Source organism: Curcuma longa, chromosome 3 (genome assembly GCF_044706935.1).
Source record: "Curcuma longa cultivar G26 ecotype Majalengka, Jawa Barat chromosome 3, ITB_CL_G26_1.1, whole genome shotgun sequence".
NCBI lineage: Eukaryota > Viridiplantae > Streptophyta > Magnoliopsida > Zingiberales > Zingiberaceae > Curcuma > Curcuma longa.
Window position 1 is genome coordinate 2,897,319 of NC_133863.1, and position 17,088 is coordinate 2,914,406.

Consider the following 17,088-nt stretch of genomic DNA (forward strand, 5'->3'; position numbering starts at 1 on the left):
ATTAATATTTTATAGTAATATCGCACATCATTTAACATACGAGCTAAAATACTCCACTAGTGGAATACAATAATATAACACCAACACACAAATAAATCATAAGTGCAAGTGATCATTCGCTACCATACCAACACTATGGATATGATTAGGTAATCTAGTATAATATTAGATTCGAAATTTCCATTTTTTAGTAAACTAAATTTATTTTTTATTATTTTACTTTAATTTTTTTTATCATAATCGTTTAATTTTGAATTTATATCTTATCGATTAGTCTAAATGATCAATTTAAATTAATATTTAATATGAATCATATTAATTCATTTAGATATTCCATAAGTAAAAGTTATATAACATGAAGTTAAAGTATCAACACTAAAGAATATCAACTGTGTAAAAGATTAAGCAATCAAAAGAGAGATCACAATTGAAGAGACGATAATAAAATGGAACGTCAACTGTGCTATTTGACAAAAACACTACAGCGACTGGTTGCGCGACCTTAAAATGCAAACATCCACACTGCATACAAATAAACGTGAAATCCAAATATCATCGTCAGACAACAAGCTGGAGGACTCGATCAAGTATCTGGAGCAACTCTGGTACCGCGACGAGCTGCGGGAAGTGGCCGTTGCCATTGATGATCTCCAGTGTCGCTTGCCCTTTGTTGATCCTTCTTTGCAAGTATCGCCCCACGGCGACTGGCACCACGAAGTCATTGCTCATCTGGATGATGGTTGTCGGTACCTCCACTTTGTCCATGATGTCCCTCAAATCGCTTAGGAAGACAGTACTCGCTAGGGTGTATGCAATCGTTGGTTTCATGCTCCTGAAGCTTACCTTTAACTTGTCCGCCGTTGTGGTCGTGTCAGTTATGCCAACGATAAGCGGGATGAAGTTGTCGATCCATGAGTGAAAGTCGGACTTGATGTGGGAGAGTAATTGCTCGACATTGTTGATCTCAAACCCGCCTTCATAGCCGTCACTGCTGTTCAAATACCTACACACACAACTAATTAAATATATTAAGCAAAGCTTTAATTTAAATTTTAGGTCTCCCCTCTCTCCCTCTCCCTCTCCCTCTCCCTCTCCCTCCCTCTCCCTCTCCCTCTCCCTCTCCCTCTCTTCCTCTCTCCCTCGGAAAACTAAAAAAATAAATCCAAATGATATTAACTATAGGCGACAACATTATTGTCAAATGGATTTCTGGTATACGACGCATAGTATGATTAATGCACAATAGACAGTCCATGAGATAATTGTGGTGTCATCTAGAATTTGTTTTTCTACTTGTTCTAGTTTCGTTGCGTAAGCAGTTTGTAGTGAAGACACTGAGGAGTCACGTGACGCCTCCTTAATGAAGCTAACATAGATATTGTGACCGTCCACATCCCTCCTGAAAACAGTCACTTCACCATGGACAGCTGTGAATACATTGTGCCTTGAAAATTGTAGCAAACGACAATTATCCAACTCAACGAAGATAAACCATTGCACTCGACCTAAGTCAGATTCGACTTAATGAGCATTGACCATCTCACCGATCGAAACTATATCCACCTTGAACAACTTAAATTAATCTCGTCCAAACTCAACACTTGCAAATTAAACGACATTAATTATAAAATTGCTACACGTGTATAATCAACACTTTCAAATTAAACGACATTAATTATAAAATATATGAAACCACCATAACCAAAAACAAAATAAATAAATTTGATTATGCAGTCGGTTTCACCCCTCACCTCGCAAAAGAAGACTAGCCTAATTTAGGTTTTCAACGAGCTTAATTAATTTACAATAAACAACCTAAAATTAAGCTAATGATTGGGATAAAATATATATTCTGTTTTTACAGAAAAAAAGAACAAACAGGTCAGCAGAAACATACAAGTCAATGGATGATGTCTTTCATAATGTGTGGATAGAAGAAATTATGGATAACGCTCATGCAATCAAAATAATACTATGTATTATTGGTTATGGCTTTGCCACGATTACTACAGCGACCACATGAATTGATGAACGTATCTAATTCTGTCTACCAGGTTTGACTATCTGTCCATCCATATGAAAATTAATAACTAGGAGGTTGAATTTTATATATTTATATTTAGTGTTAATTACATACCCTAAGGCGACAATATATAAGGATGATTGTTAAACTTCAAGTATGTTTGTGCAAATAAATGAATTTTCGGTTACATCTTTAATTTTTGAGAATTACGCAAGAAGACTAGATTAAATTATGCGTGCATGGTAAGAAATGTTTAAAGATATTAGTTATTGGAAAAGAGAGGGAGGGAGGGGAGGAAACTTACCTTGGTGAAGCAGAGAGGAGGAGGAGATGAGAGAAGAGGCAAGGGTTTCGGGTGGAAGCAATGCAACCGATCATGGCTGACATGGAGTGTCCCGCTAACATCGCCCCTCGCACCTGCAACCTCTCCATCAGCGCCACCACAGCCTCCGCCAGCGCCGACAACGAAGACCACGACGACGACAAGCCTTGATCAGTATCAGTACTATCACGATCATATGCGTCTGCGCCGGCGGCTGCGAAGTTCCAGTCGAAGAGCAGGAGACGGTGGCTCCGGGAGAGGTGAGGCAGAAGGAGGTCCCACGTCGACTGGTTGACGCCGTAACCATGCGCCAGAACCACCGTTGGCTCCCCCTCGCCAATCAACCGTACGTTAGCGATCAAATCGGCCATCTGCATAATCAACTGCTATCCAGGCATATTGTACTCTTATTTATAGAATTAAGCGGGTGGGTGTTGAGCTGGATACCTGGATTTTTTTTTAAAAAAAAATATTTTGGTTAAACTTAAATGCAGTTTATGAATTTATTTATTTTGATTCGGTTCAATTTAATTTTTGAAAATGAATATTAAAATTTTATTTTGATCTAATTATTTGAACTAAATGGATCGCTATTTATTGATTGCGTAACATTTGAAATCTATATAAAATAAGTTCACAATTACTAATAGTGTTTACGAGTTAGAATCCGAGCCTAAGGTTGATGTTTTAAACTGTAATATTATCAAGATTGACAAAATATTGTCATTCGCACTCAAATGAAAAATCATCTTATCTTATAATCAAGACCCAGAAAAATAAACCCTCGAGTAAAAAATTTAATTCATTATGTACATGATGGTCCATTTTACAATTAAATGAGTTGCGTTAGGTTTCTTTCGTTTTCTCCAATTGGAAAAGATTAAGAATATGCACACAAGCGCAACCACAAAAGCTTACATCACTAAAAGCAAAGATTTGTCTTCATGCATATATTGTCGTAATAAATTAGCATTTACAGGTAAGTATTCATACTCTTATTATTTTTAAAACTTGCATCAAATGCGTAGTTTGTCGACAACATTAAGTTGACTATGATTATTAATTCTTCCCTTTAATATATATATATATATATATATATATATATATAGAGAGAGAGAGAGAGAGAGAGAGAGAGAGAGAGAGAGAAGATGGTATAATGGATTAGAAAAGTGAATATAATTAATGATCATGGTGAGGATAGGTACACTTTGTCAGCCGTCGAATTAATTCGCTCAACCCAAAACAAACTCTATGTGCAAATAAAAAACAGAAAGAAAGGGGGAGGAAGAAGCCAAAGAGTTGAAATGGAATGGGAGTAAAGGAATATACCTCCTTGATTAAGCATTCCATTATAAAGGTTCTACTTGGAGTTTCCTTAACTTAGTCAATAGGGAAATTATCTGGCATGCCCCTGACTTAGTCAACAGGGACTCTATGTGGTATGTTCTTGATTCGGTCAACATAGATCCGAATCACTTGAAGTCTCAATTGCACTTGGTTTGGGTTGGATTAGTCCATGCTAACTTCATAAAAGATCAATATTACTTATGAGGAGCTCTACAATACTTAGAATAACTTTGTTCAGTTCGGCAAGGTTGGGGTGAAGTCAATAGAAGGTTTTGCACGATGAATTAACAAGGTTGAGCTAAAGTGGAGAAAAGAGGTGCATCAATTATGGGGAAGGCTTCAAGTTAAAAGGTTTGATAGTTATCTTGTCAATAGTAATAAGCATTGATTGGAGGGTTGTGACAATTACAAACACAAGAGGTTATGCAACCACTTGGAATGAAGATGCCAAATAAAGGGAAGGAGTGCAATTGTAACGGGAGCAAAACATCTTTTCCTTTCTTCATATAAGATAGTCATCTAACTTGAGTGTCAGATGGATTACGCCAATGTGCTCCTTGATCCCACCCCTTCTATCCTTTTGTTAATCTCTTTCAAAAGAGTCAGTTCGCTAGTATTCTGTCTGCTCAATGCTAGTTAGCTAAAGGCAAACCCGCTAGGAGTCACCCCAATAGAAGTTGACTCGATTGAAGAGGCTGACCCGAGAGCAGTTGACTCATTAAAAGTTAATGGAAGGCAAACCCGCTAGGAGTCACCCCAATAGAAGTGGATGTATTGTATTCTATGAAGCTGTCTATTTATTTGGTTGTTTTATTATTTCAGTAGACATGGACTCACTCACTGAAAATTTGTTCGATTATATTAGTTTGAGAGAGATTAGATATTTGGCATTGAACCTAATGAACGTTGTTGATGTAACCAAAATAGAAATTTGTAGGTCTACCATTGAGGCTATTCCATACAGTTTGTTTGCAAAATCAAGATTCAAAATAGTTGGTCTCAACAAAAAAGAAAGACAAGGATGTAAGCATCCAAACATTTCTGATGGGGCAGAAATTAGTGAGGATTTCTTGACAAACGTGGGAAATGGAGAATCTCTAACCCCAAAAAATTATCCAGGAAAAGGGGTAGGGCAATATGTCCCAGAAGTCAAACATAAGTTTATAAGATTTTGGTATGTCATTTTCTAATTGCATACCAGAGTAGTTATATTGCTTATACACCTTCATTTAAACATAGTTTTCTATCGTGTTTTTTTGATATGGCAAAGTGAGAAACCCTCAGTTTTTGAGAAGCTATTGGTGACAATTTATACAAGGGAGGATGGAAAAATTATCAAAAGAAGACAAATTCGTAGGAAGTCTGATATGATTTATAAACATGTTAAATTCCTCCCACTGTTGTTCAAACATTTGGAGAGGGATTATGAAGAAAAGTTGTGTTTTTATAGGTAAAAATCCCTGCCAATGATCATACTGTGATGGTTGCCTCACTTTCCCTCAGATTAATTCAGAAAACGCTGCTGATGAACAGACCTGATAAGGAAAGGATACATTCTGTACCTAGGAGGTCTAGATGTCTACACCTCCACTTCAAGTGAACATCATTCAAAGGCTGTCAATGAGAGATTAACAAAATTGCATCTGTGACACTCCTTCCAACTAGTATCCAGTAGAACGACAAACTGTGAAGATTATTGTCTTATATGCTAATGTTTGTGATGGCATGAAGGAACAAATTGGGGAGTGACATTGTAATCTCCTGCATTAATTTTTGTCATCCATGTTTTCCAAGTTGCATTGAAGCAGTAGCAAATCAGCAAAGCTACAGCAATAGTTGAATACGAACACCTTTTAGTGTAGTTTATGTTTTGATGACAATGCATATTTGTTTGTTGGTATCATATATACCTTGTCAAGAATTATGTTGTAGACATAATTGATGTACTGTAATTAGGAATTTTATGGCATAAATAGACAAAATATGAACAGTTTATGGTAAGGATCTAGTGAAACCAAACATTCATGTGCATTCTTTGAGGTTATGATCTAGTGAAACCAAACAAAAATAGACAAATCTGTAGTTATATTAATTTGAAAAATAATTTGCTCATCAATTTGTGATATTTGAAAAAAAAAATATTGCTTGATCTGTCACAATCCCGACAGTTCATCAGACTAAGAGCTATGTGGAGGCGGCTGTGGTGATCGCAACATTAGCGGCGTTGGTTGTGGCATTAGCAACGACGGCTGCGATGACCGCAGCATGAGCGGTGGTGGCATAGCCACGGCGACGACAGTAGTGGCCACGGAATTGGCGACGGCGCTGGGATCTTCAGCAATAGTGTTATGTCAATTTCACCGCTGCCATCCAAATAGAACCTCCTTAGTACATATTTAATGTGATTACAAAATACATGAATCAGAAATTGTAGATCCTTCGGGCTGACAAAGTTGTCGGCGAACTATACTATCATGTTTCGCGCAATATTTTCCTGATCCGCTCTAGATTCTTGTCGCACGCTGGCGAAAAGCATGCTTAAGAAAAATTTCATTGGTGCAGGCAGAGACGTTGAGAGGCAGCTAAGGTGGACCAACAAGATCAGGGTCGGCGATAGGTTGTGCCGCATGATGACTCCCAGTACAACAATGGAGCTTGACAACAATAATAACATCATCTCCATCAGTCAAGACCTATGAACAGTATGAATAGATATTTCAAAAGAGGAGAACATTATGGACATGAATAGATGTTTCAAAAGAAAGATTGATTAAAAATGTAAAATCTAAGTCAGGGAAATAGGAAAAGTTCAAGAAAGATTCGATTGATCTACTTACCAATCAAAAGCCGATGGGATCACCTTCGTCTTCGGAGTAGCCAAAAAACGATCTCTCTAAATCGCCGACAGCTCACCGACAAAGGGCGGCTGCCGTGTGCATTAGAGAAGAGGAGAAGAAAACCGCCGACAGCTCACCAACAGAGGACAGCTCGCGTTGGAGAAGAAAAGGGAAAAGAATATCACAGCTACAAAGAATATCGACAAAGGGCTTTCCCTTACATGGATTCTTTACAGCCACGATATTCTTCCCCTTTTCTTCTCCAACGCGAGCCGCCCTCTGCCGATGAGTTGCCAACAATTTTCTTCTCCTCTTCTCCAACGCACACAAGAGCCGCCCTCTACCGATGAGCTACCGATGATTTAGAGAGATCATTTTCTTAGCGACATCGGAGACGGAGGTGATCTCATTGACTTTTGATCGGTAAATATATCAATCGAATCTTTCTTGAACTTTTCCTATTTTCCTGATTTAGATTTTGTATTTTAATCAAATTTTCTTTTAAAGCATCTATTCATGTCCACAATGTTCTCTTCTTTTGAAACATCTATTCATACTCTTCATAAGTCTGATGGAGATGATGCTACTGTTGCCGTCGGGCTCCATTGTTGTACTGAGAGTCATCGTGCGACACAACCTGTCGTCGACCGTGATCTTATTGACCCACCTTAGTTGTCTCCCAACGCCTCTGCTTGCGCCAATGAAATTTTTCTTAGACTGTCTTTTGCTAGCATGCGGCAAGAATCCAGAACGGATCGAGAAAACATTACACAAAGCATGATAGTGCAGTTCGCCGACAACCTTGTCGGCCCAGAGGATCTACAATTTCTGATCGAGGTATTTTGTAATCACATTGAATATGTACTAAGGAGGTTCTATTAGAATGGCAGCAACGGCGGTGAAATTGACCTAACACTATTGCTGGACAGCATACAACCTTCAGAGTAAAAAAAATCAGAACATATTAAGTGTGGAATTATTATCTATCAACAAAACCAAGTAACCAACTTAAGCAATTACTACAAACAAACCAAAGGAAGTCACACCTGACTGTAGCATTCATCGAAAAATGTGTAACACACAAAATATGCATTTTCAATACCTTGGGTTCAGAAGCTGCAAGCACATCTGTTGTTTGTTCTGCCCGAACAAACCCTCTCAGTCCCCCAGGAAGACTAATTGCAAGGTCCTTTTTATTTACTTCAACAACAACACCCCATAGCTTCATTCCAGGAGAAATATTCTGGACAGAGAAGTAAAATCATATTATGACCTGCATGTCTATGCAATAAATAGTATTCTTTAAACAGAAAATCACTTTGTGCATAGCTTCAAACTGTTCCAAAAGAAGTTAAGGTATACATTTTGTACAATCCTCTCACCAAAAAATTTTTGCATCGCATGTATTCTTTATATGCAAACAAAAAAAAAAGTAACACCAAGATTTAAAAAAAAAACAGAATGTCAGTTATTAAACAGTTGTTTTCAGCTCCACTTTTAACTTTGGTGTGATTTTGAGTTTTACCAGAATTTAGAGCTTTCCTAACAACCAACTGTTAATCAATGTATGGCAAGGATGAAGATGGTAAATCCAAACAATGAGATTGGCATGACAAAAAAATTACAGGATTCATTTTAAGTAAGAACAAAATGAACATTTCCTGTTGACAAAAATTGTATATTTCATGCTAGAAAAGATGTTTTTATCTTCATGTTTCGTTAGGAACTAAACCCCCAGTAAAGGACACAAAGATGTAATGTTGTAGGCATAAAATTTATGTAACATATGTCAATCAAAAACAAATTGTTAGAACCGACCTTTAGTGTTATTCGATTAGCAAACCTGGGGAGCTTCCCAATGATGCCATTTCCGGAAAGAAAACCTAAGTCATCTTGCGTGATTGTTAGTGATCCCCTCAGCCCCTTCTTTCTCGGATTACCTTTACCCTTCCTTTTTAATGATCCCCCGCATGTCTGTGCAACAAATAGTATTCTTTAAACAGAAAATCACTTTGTGCAAAGCTTCAAACTGTTCCATAAGAAGTTAAGGTATACATTTTGTACAATCCTCACCAAAAAATTTTGCATCGCATGTATTCTTTATATGCATACAAAAACAAAGTAATACCAAGATTTAAAAAAAGCATAATGTCACTCATTAAACAGTTGTTTTCAGCTCCACTTTTAACTTTGGTGTGATTTTGAGTTTTACCAGGATTTAGTGCTTTCCTAACAACCAATTGTTAATCAATGTATGGCAAGGATACAACAACAACAACAACAACAACAACAACAACCAAGCCTTATCCCACTAATCGGCAAGGATGAAGATGGTAAATCCAAACAATGAGATTGGCATGACAAAAAAATTACAGGATTCATTTTAAGTAAGAACAAAATGAACATTTCCTGTTGACAAAAATTGTAGATTTCATGCTAGAAAAGATGTTTTTATCTTCTTATTTCGTTAGGAACTAAACCCCCAGTAAAGGACACAAAGATGTAATGTTGTAGGCATAAAATTTATGTAACATATGTCAATCAAAAACAAATTGTTAGAACCGACCTTTAGTGTTATTCGATTAGCAAACCTGGGAAGCTTCCCAGTGATGCCATTTCCGGAAAGAAAACCCAGTGATGCCTTTAAAAAGTGCTTTCTTTATGGTCATTTCAAACCCTCCCTAATATTAACAAACACTACAAGTTTTTAACTTTTTAAAGGACACTTAATATAAATTCATTACTACTACCCAAAAAATGCTTTCTTTATGGCCATTTTGGCAAACTTAACCCTTGAGCGAATGGACCATTTAGAATCTTTTGAATAATGAAAAAAACTTACAAGATTGAATTTCCTATAGAATATAGCGTTTTGAGTTTTAACTACTTTTATTATTGTGAAACTTGTCTTGAATTTTTTTTATTTTCTAATGCTAACCATTCCAATCACTACTTTCTAATTGTAGAGTTTGAAATGGCAAACCTACTAACAGCATCTTAGTTACATCTAAATAAAGAATTAGCGGGTCTAATTCAAAATCAACTTGGTAGGTCTAAAACAAACCGGGCTACGGCCCAACATGCTAAAAAAACCACCCATTATTTATTCATCATTATTATTAATATTATTTTTGTATGAGATCAAATTCGGGTTGTCATACCAACTTTTAAATTACCGATCAGTTAAATGGAAAATCTGGTTTACCAGGGTTTCTTAGAGGGTTTCTCTAAGAACCGCCGCCGCTGCCGCCGTCTCGTCTTTTTTATCCCACCATACAGCCACAATCTCGTGATTCTCTTCCCCGTGAGCTCCGACTTTCATCCGTCACTATCGGCAGGTGATGGGGTGACTGAAAACAGTCGTTCCACCTCTCCTGAGATTAAAAGCGGAAGCAAGTGCTGCTCCTTATTTGGTAGTCTAAGCAACCAATTTTACTCTTAATCCAACCCTTCACAAAAACTTAACATTCTTTCGGCCTTTTGCCCCTTTTTTAGACGATGGCGGCTAGAAAGAGAAAGCATGCTGGGGAGAAAGAAAGCGTCGACGGGAGAACCTTTCAGAAAGTTCAAAAAGGCAGGGAAAGGGACATACAACAGCCTTCCCTCTCCCTCGAAGACGCCGTCCTCCGTTGTCATGGAAGATGATGACCTTGATTTTCCTAGAGGTTCCATAACTCCTGTCCATCTCATTGCAGCTCCATGCTCTAAAATCTCAATTCTGAAAGAAGGGCATTAACTTTGGCTATCTACTTGGCGGATAGGTGGAGGGAGAGCCCTAAGTCGCGAAGAGGAGGTAGAGGCTCGTGCAGAAGCAGAAGCTAAATTTGGAAGGGAGGAAAGTAGTGGAAGGAAAGGTAAAGGTAATCCGAGAAAAAGATGTTGTAACATAATTGAGAGTGACAAGACAGGAAGAACCTGACGTGATCAATAACTTAGGCATATGAGTCAAGAATGGAGGTACAATAAATAAGCAAGTACAACTATTAATATGCTCTAGCAATGCAGATGGTTTATTTAAAATATTGATACAAGTAAACATAATAACTAAATTCATAAAAATGTCCATTGAAAATATATTAGAAATAAGAAGCAAAGGGGTAATTTAGATATGTTTAAATATTGATTTTAATTAAATGTTAATTTTTTTATATGTTAATCAATAAGCTCAACAAAAAGATGCTTATTATTTATGCATGCAATGGGCATAAATCAACAAGCAGCAATGCACATATACAAATATGCATTCGTTGCCTGATGGTCATTCATTATCATAAAAACAATCAATAAAATAATTTCTAGATACAATAACAATTTACCATGTGCGCACTAATGTCTTATATAAAAAATTAAACTCTATTAGACAATTAAAATCATGAAACCTGTTCATTAATCAGAAACATGATTAATCTTTACCAATCCCAATTGGACATAAGATTTGAAGCATACTGCCAACAAAGCAATCATTTTTTAGTATCATAGGTCTTTGATCAATCACACTGACACCATTCCCAGAAAGGGGAGTTGAGATGCATTGTCTTAGAATTTTTAGCAAGTAAATTTTGTCCAAAAAACTTTTTAAGAATAATAACAAATAGCTACAATGTACCTTGAAGTGAACCCTCAAGTCATGACCCATAGCCTTAGCAGCTGCATGAACCAAAAAAAAAAAAAAGAGTAAGAAGAATAACAAGTGATTTAAACAACATAATCGGGAAATTATAGTAGTATATGACAACGGTAAAGGTAAAGGAAGAACGTTCCCCCTCAAGCAACACAAAACTATGGTCATAATCACAAGTCCAGGCCCGCTCATGTCACGAGAAAAAACTAAATCATAGAAACCATATTAGAAAAACAAGTCACGCCAACTGAATAGATAAATAAGAGGGCAAAACCAACTCAAAAGCATGATTCAAAGGAAAACAGCAGAGATCGACCAAAATCGAAACTTATGCGAATAAGACTCAAGTAGGAGGAAACTTACACTTGGTTGGATTGGAAGGGTCCCTCGAATGCTTCACCTGATTGAAAAGATTGGAACACAAAAAAACACATTAGCATCGGATTACCACCAAACCTTCCTTCTCAAAGTAACGGGAATGATAGGTCTCACCATGACTGCAAATGATTCTTCAGTATCCTTGACTCTCCCAGTGCAGCCGGCGGGATGTAAAGTGGCGGCTTAGGCTGCTGAATGGAACCCTGCGACTGTTTAAATACACGATTGGGATGAGCCGAAACTAAGGCTTAAGTGGGTTTCTAAAGAAATCCTAATGGGCCTGTTTGTTTTCCGAAAATTCTTAATATGGATTTTTTTCTATAAGAAAAATAAAATATAAACAAATATTTCTCGTTGATTTTTTTTACATTAATAATAATTTTTTTTAAAAAAAAACAGTTAGTAAACCAAGCTGCATTTACTTATAAAAAGAAAAAAGAAGAATTATTTCTGGTAAAGATTTTTTTTTCTTTTACCCTTATTTGTAAATACAACTAATATATTCTATTCAAAATTGTAACAACAAAAGGTACATGCAAATAACTCATTTTACAAATGATATGAATATTCTAAAAATCGACTTTTAAATGTACATAAACTATAAAAACTATCTATCTCCCAACATATTATAGGTATGATTGGATTATGTCAGGCATAGTAAAAATAGACGAGTATCGTCCATGGTCAAGTCTAATAAAAAATTATTTTTATTTTTATATATTCTAAATTTATTTTATATATTTTAAAAATAAGCTTAGTAGGTCTAACCAATCCATGGTGAGCAGCATAGTTTAATGCAATCACTGGAGCACGGATTACATGTCGCCGTCCTTCACATTCATTGTGACGGTGATCAACGACATGATAAATACCAATACCATCTCAATCGATTCCAAATAAACGCTACAAGAGCAGTTCGATACTATTTTTCCCTTTATTTGCAAGCATGCATGGTGAGTGAATGAAGGAAAACGATGATCAGTGCTCTTTCTTTCCCTTTTCGTTGTATTTGTATAATTGTACTGAAAATAAGAGTAAAGCTGATGCATTTCAAAATCAAATAATGCACTTAAGTTGCACAAATCTAAAAAATGGAAACAAGAAGACTTTTATTCTCATCTAATGCATTATCATACACAAATTTGTTCTTTTCATGGAAACTGCAGTCGAATATGGTGTTAGCCTGGGGGATCAAACCTCACAACATTCATCTCAGTTACCAGTTCTGCTCCCCGTCTGAGTCTTTCTGCCTTCTATGCCATTTTTCTTTTTCTCTTTTTGTGATTTTGACAGCTCTCTCTCTCTCTCTCCCAGAGCAAGTTTTCAGGCAAACCTACGGCTTCGAGATGGAAAATGGCAACACAGAACTCACTTCAGCATAGAAGACTGGCAATCGCCTCCAATTTGATGGTTAGTTCTTCAGATAACCAGAAGTAGCGGAAAAAAGATGGAGTCTTCCTTAGTTGCATAATCTGATAGTGCACGCTACTGTTTGGGCCCAATACTTGAGTCTAGCTTTAACTTCATCTGGATCGTCTCCTGATAACAGAAATAAAAACTGGAATAGATGAGGTCTGAAGAACTGCTAATGAATCAAATTCGCAGCTGACTTTACATTCATGTCGAAACAAAAAAAGAAGAAGAAATTTTTAGGATAAGCAAAAGCTTCCCAGATACTTTTAAAACCAAAAGAATATGAAGCAGCAGAAGTTATTTCTTTCCTATTGTCATTTCGCAACCCGGAGCAAAATCAAGTAGCTATGGCAATTAAGCACTGTTCCTTTCATAACAGGGGAAACCAAAATCAAGTTATTGGCTCATTTAGGCGATGGAGTGGCACAAGAACGAAGTTCTACCTGGGCTGGATATCTTCCAGTTGGCTATGGGAGGAGGCGTTGGCGATGGACAAAGATCCATGGACTCGCCCGACGACGAGCGATCCAGCGAGCGGTTCTGCTGCTGCTCGTCCAAGAACCTCTGGCTCATGGAGTAGCAGAGCTCCAGCGCCGGAAGCGTGTTGTAGAGCTCGGGAATCTCCTCGTAGTTGAACCCGAACCCCAGGTCGAGGCACCCCTTGAGCTCCTCCAAGTCCTCGTCCGTCAGGCTCTTCGTCCTCAAAACGCCGTCGGCCCCCTCGCCCCACCGTCCCCGGCGTCCAAGTATCCCTCGAGCGTCACCCCTCCGCCGGACCTCCGAGGCCACGGCTCCTCCTCCCTCCAACCACACCCCCATTGGACATCCTCCCCCTCTTCGACTTCTTCCGGGGCCTCAACCGACGACTGTTCCGCCTCCTCCCCCATTCTCGCTTCCTCGGAACTAGGACTCGGTAAGATCCAAAACGGGCTCTGATCTGTCGCTCTCTCAAATGAATAGCTGCCCATCCATCTCTCTCACTCTCTCTCGCTTTGTTCTTCCTCTTTGTCTAATGGCGATATCAATGCGCTTTTAAATCGTCTCTTATCTCCATCATCGTGATGACGACGGCCATAAGAAGCGATGCATGTGATTGTGCTGCAACTTGGAATCACCAAACAGATGATTAATTAGATCACCCTCTGGCTTACCCATCCGCGTAACCGTCCTACTACTGGTAAAATGCAGAAAAGTTGACCGGCCAAATCCTCCACTAATTAGAAGGCAGGTAGTTCCAGCCAAGCCAAATTCACCTTAATGTCCACGCAGAAAGATCTAACGATAGCCTTAAGTGCGGGAAAAAAAAAAAAAGAATCCGCTATTTCAACGGTCCTACGCAATCTCATAATAAAAAATAAATTAAAAAGTTACAGTTTACCATCACAGAAGAAGAGATTGTTTCGGCTTCATAAAAATTTAATTTTATCAACAATAAATCTGCTTCACAGTCACCAATTCAATTATGTCCCAAGGACGACATTATATATGTTCTGGGAACACAAGCAATTCAAGCTTCAACGCTATCGGAAACGATTAAATGCTGCAGCAAGGAGTTAGTGAGGACGACAAACAGTCTCAGTTTCTTACTCTTAAAACCATTAAAAATTTTATATGTGACGACATTTTACTCTCGTTTTCTGATAATTTGCTCAAGAAATAATCAGGAAAGGCTTTTTGGTTTTAATGGAATACAATTCAGTTCATTATTAGGGAGTTCTATTGTAGGTTAATCTAACACACCAAAATATATAAAAGAATATAACCTTCAAAACTGAAAAGCTGTCAAGCATAATAATATAATATGATAATTGAACAGAAATTAAGTCCTCGCTTGTGTTCCTTCTTTTCCTGCTAATCTTTTTCTGATTCTACCAACCACATTGCAGCACTAAACTACTGGATCAAATGATCTGGACATTCATTCATTTTGACAAAAGCAGTGGTGTGGCTTTTTGTGACTATATATTACCTTCACAATTAATGATTTTCTTTCTTTTTTGCTACAATAAACTTATTTAATCGTAGCTGTTAGATGATTCAAGGAATATAATTAATGCTTGTGAGTAGAAGAAATGCTTGTGCTACTTTATGATGTGTGGGGACAGATTCTCTTAATTCATTGCCTCAAGCATGCCTGGACTCCAGCTTCTTTGCTCGATTGCTATCCATATATGGCTAATCATTAAATTCAAGTAGCTGTTTACCAGCCCAATCATTCTGCTAGTGGAATTGTTGAATTTGATTGGATTTTACCTTAGGATTTATTTATTAATTTGCAAAATTAGTTTTTTTTTCAATTTTAAAAGTTTAGTGCGATATATAGAGAATTATAATCAATAGATGAGTGATCAAATCATCTATCATGTTTGAGTATAATAACTCTCTCCCTCTCGTCCACTAGTGTCTTGAGGAAAAGGAAAAGGAAATGGAAAAAAATTATTATAGATACAGCTAAAAATCCAAGGACTATATATTTTGACAACCAAATAAAACAGGAGTGTGTTAGAGTTAGATCAACATTCCAAAGAGCAAGTGTGCTCTTGAAGTTAATTTTTTTTATTGAAAAGAAAATTAGAGATGTTAATTTTTTTATATGCTTACTCAACGTACAAATATAATTTGATTTGTAACAAAAGAAATATTAAAATCCTACTAGGAGGGGAAAATGTTAATTAAATCTGATTATTGGTTAACCGAGTAATTAAAGAATTCCTTAGGTGATTGAAGTCAAGTCGATGCCCTTCTTCCTTGGGTACTTGATACATTAACTACATAGACTAAGATGCAACAAAGTGCTTAATGATTTGCCCAAATCATTCTCCACATGATTTTGACTAATTGGAAGATATTAATTTGCATCTATAATTCTAGGCCTTCTTAAAAAAATTATTTGAAGGATATTAATTTGAATAGGAATAATTAAAAATAGATTAGGACGAGTATCCTTTTAAATTAAAAAAAATCAAGGAAATAATAAAGACACTTTTTTATATATATCCATCCAAATAATAAACACAATAAATCAATAAGGACAAAAGAATGCAGAAAATAATAAATCAACTTAGTGATCGATGACAACATATATTTGCACGATAATACTTACGGTTGATTTTAACAATTTGTGTTGTTCCCGTCAAGAACCTCTTCTGGGCGCACACGACACTTCCTCAGGGGTACTGTGCGGGAAGCGAGCAGCTGGCTGACGATCGCCGGAGGCCTGCAAACACAGACACCGTGAGATGTGACGGCTGGCGGGACCGGCGAGACCACTCTCGATGCTTAAGTCAGCGGGAGCAGAAGAGAAAACGAGAATGGAAGAAGTAAGGAACTGTGAGCCCTACCTGGCCCCTTCACAGGGGCTCGCCTTATGTAAAGGGCAAGAGTCGGGCCGTACGCACGGGCAAAGTAGCAGGGTCAACCTTACCTTGAAGGTACTCTCCGTACCTCGATAGGGGTGCTGTCTTTAACGAGGAAGTACACCGCCGACAGTGGGAGTCCGCTCTAGACGGCGCGCGGCCATGTCCCAGCGGCGCGTTTGTCAGATGGAGTGGTCAGTAGGACATAGAGAGCGAGTGGTCAGTGACAGAAGGTACGATTTCGGCCCCGACTCCTCGGGTCGAGCGTCGGGTGCTCTGCCCCGAGTCGGGTATGCTGCTCAGTCAGATTATCTGGGCGTCGGTGAGTCGGGCATGCCACCCCCATCTCGGATCTATCTGGGAGTCGGCCCGGTGAGATTATTCGTCTCCTCGGCGGGCCCACCGGACGTTGGGTTTGGATGGAGACCTTAGATACCCCGGTTCTGGATCCGGGCCCTAATGTTCCAGCCGACTGTCCCCGGATGGTTGGCTCGAGCTCGGCCGTGTCTCTCGGTCGGATCCGTGCCCGTATCCTTCCACCGTAACATGTGTATATCTAAATTAAAATTAAAAATTATATTTATTTATGAGTGAATTTAAATTGATTAAATTAAAATTTTCGTTGGAACTGATTTTTCGATTTTGGTTATTAATGTCCGTCCTGACAGATGTCGGCTATGGGATCGATGGCCATGTCCTGTCCTGGTTCACGTGGGACACACCTGGTGGCGGGTAACTGACAGGCAACAATCACTGGCACCCACCCACGTGGCAGGTTGTTATCGCCCAAT

General features: G+C 38.0%; 2 protein-coding genes and 1 pseudogene across 2 annotated transcripts; all 3 read right to left on the minus strand.

The window, feature by feature from the left end:
• Nucleotides 1-467: 467 nt before the first annotated feature.
• On the minus strand, nt 468-2,722 carry LOC141825580 (karrikin insensitive 2 receptor CA-like). The gene is made up of 2 exons (XM_074712959.1): nt 2,328-2,722; nt 468-1,003 (listed from the first exon to the last, which is right to left on the minus strand). The coding sequence occupies exons 1-2, from the start codon at nt 2,720-2,722 to the stop codon at nt 559-561; spliced, it is 840 nt and encodes a 279-aa protein (XP_074569060.1). The 3' UTR covers nt 468-558.
• Nucleotides 2,723-6,747: 4,025 nt separating this feature from the next.
• LOC141825245 (uncharacterized) lies at nt 6,748-11,733 on the minus strand. The gene is made up of 6 exons (XM_074712630.1): nt 11,643-11,733; nt 11,514-11,550; nt 11,136-11,176; nt 8,348-8,503; nt 7,632-7,772; nt 6,748-7,466 (listed from the first exon to the last, which is right to left on the minus strand). Exons 1-6 carry the CDS (start codon nt 11,643-11,645, stop codon nt 7,296-7,298), a joined length of 549 nt encoding a protein of 182 aa, XP_074568731.1. The 5' UTR covers nt 11,646-11,733; the 3' UTR covers nt 6,748-7,295.
• Nucleotides 11,734-12,987: 1,254 nt separating this feature from the next.
• On the minus strand, nt 12,988-13,909 carry LOC141824095 (uncharacterized; annotated as a pseudogene).
• Between the last annotated feature and the right edge of the window lie 3,179 nt (nt 13,910-17,088).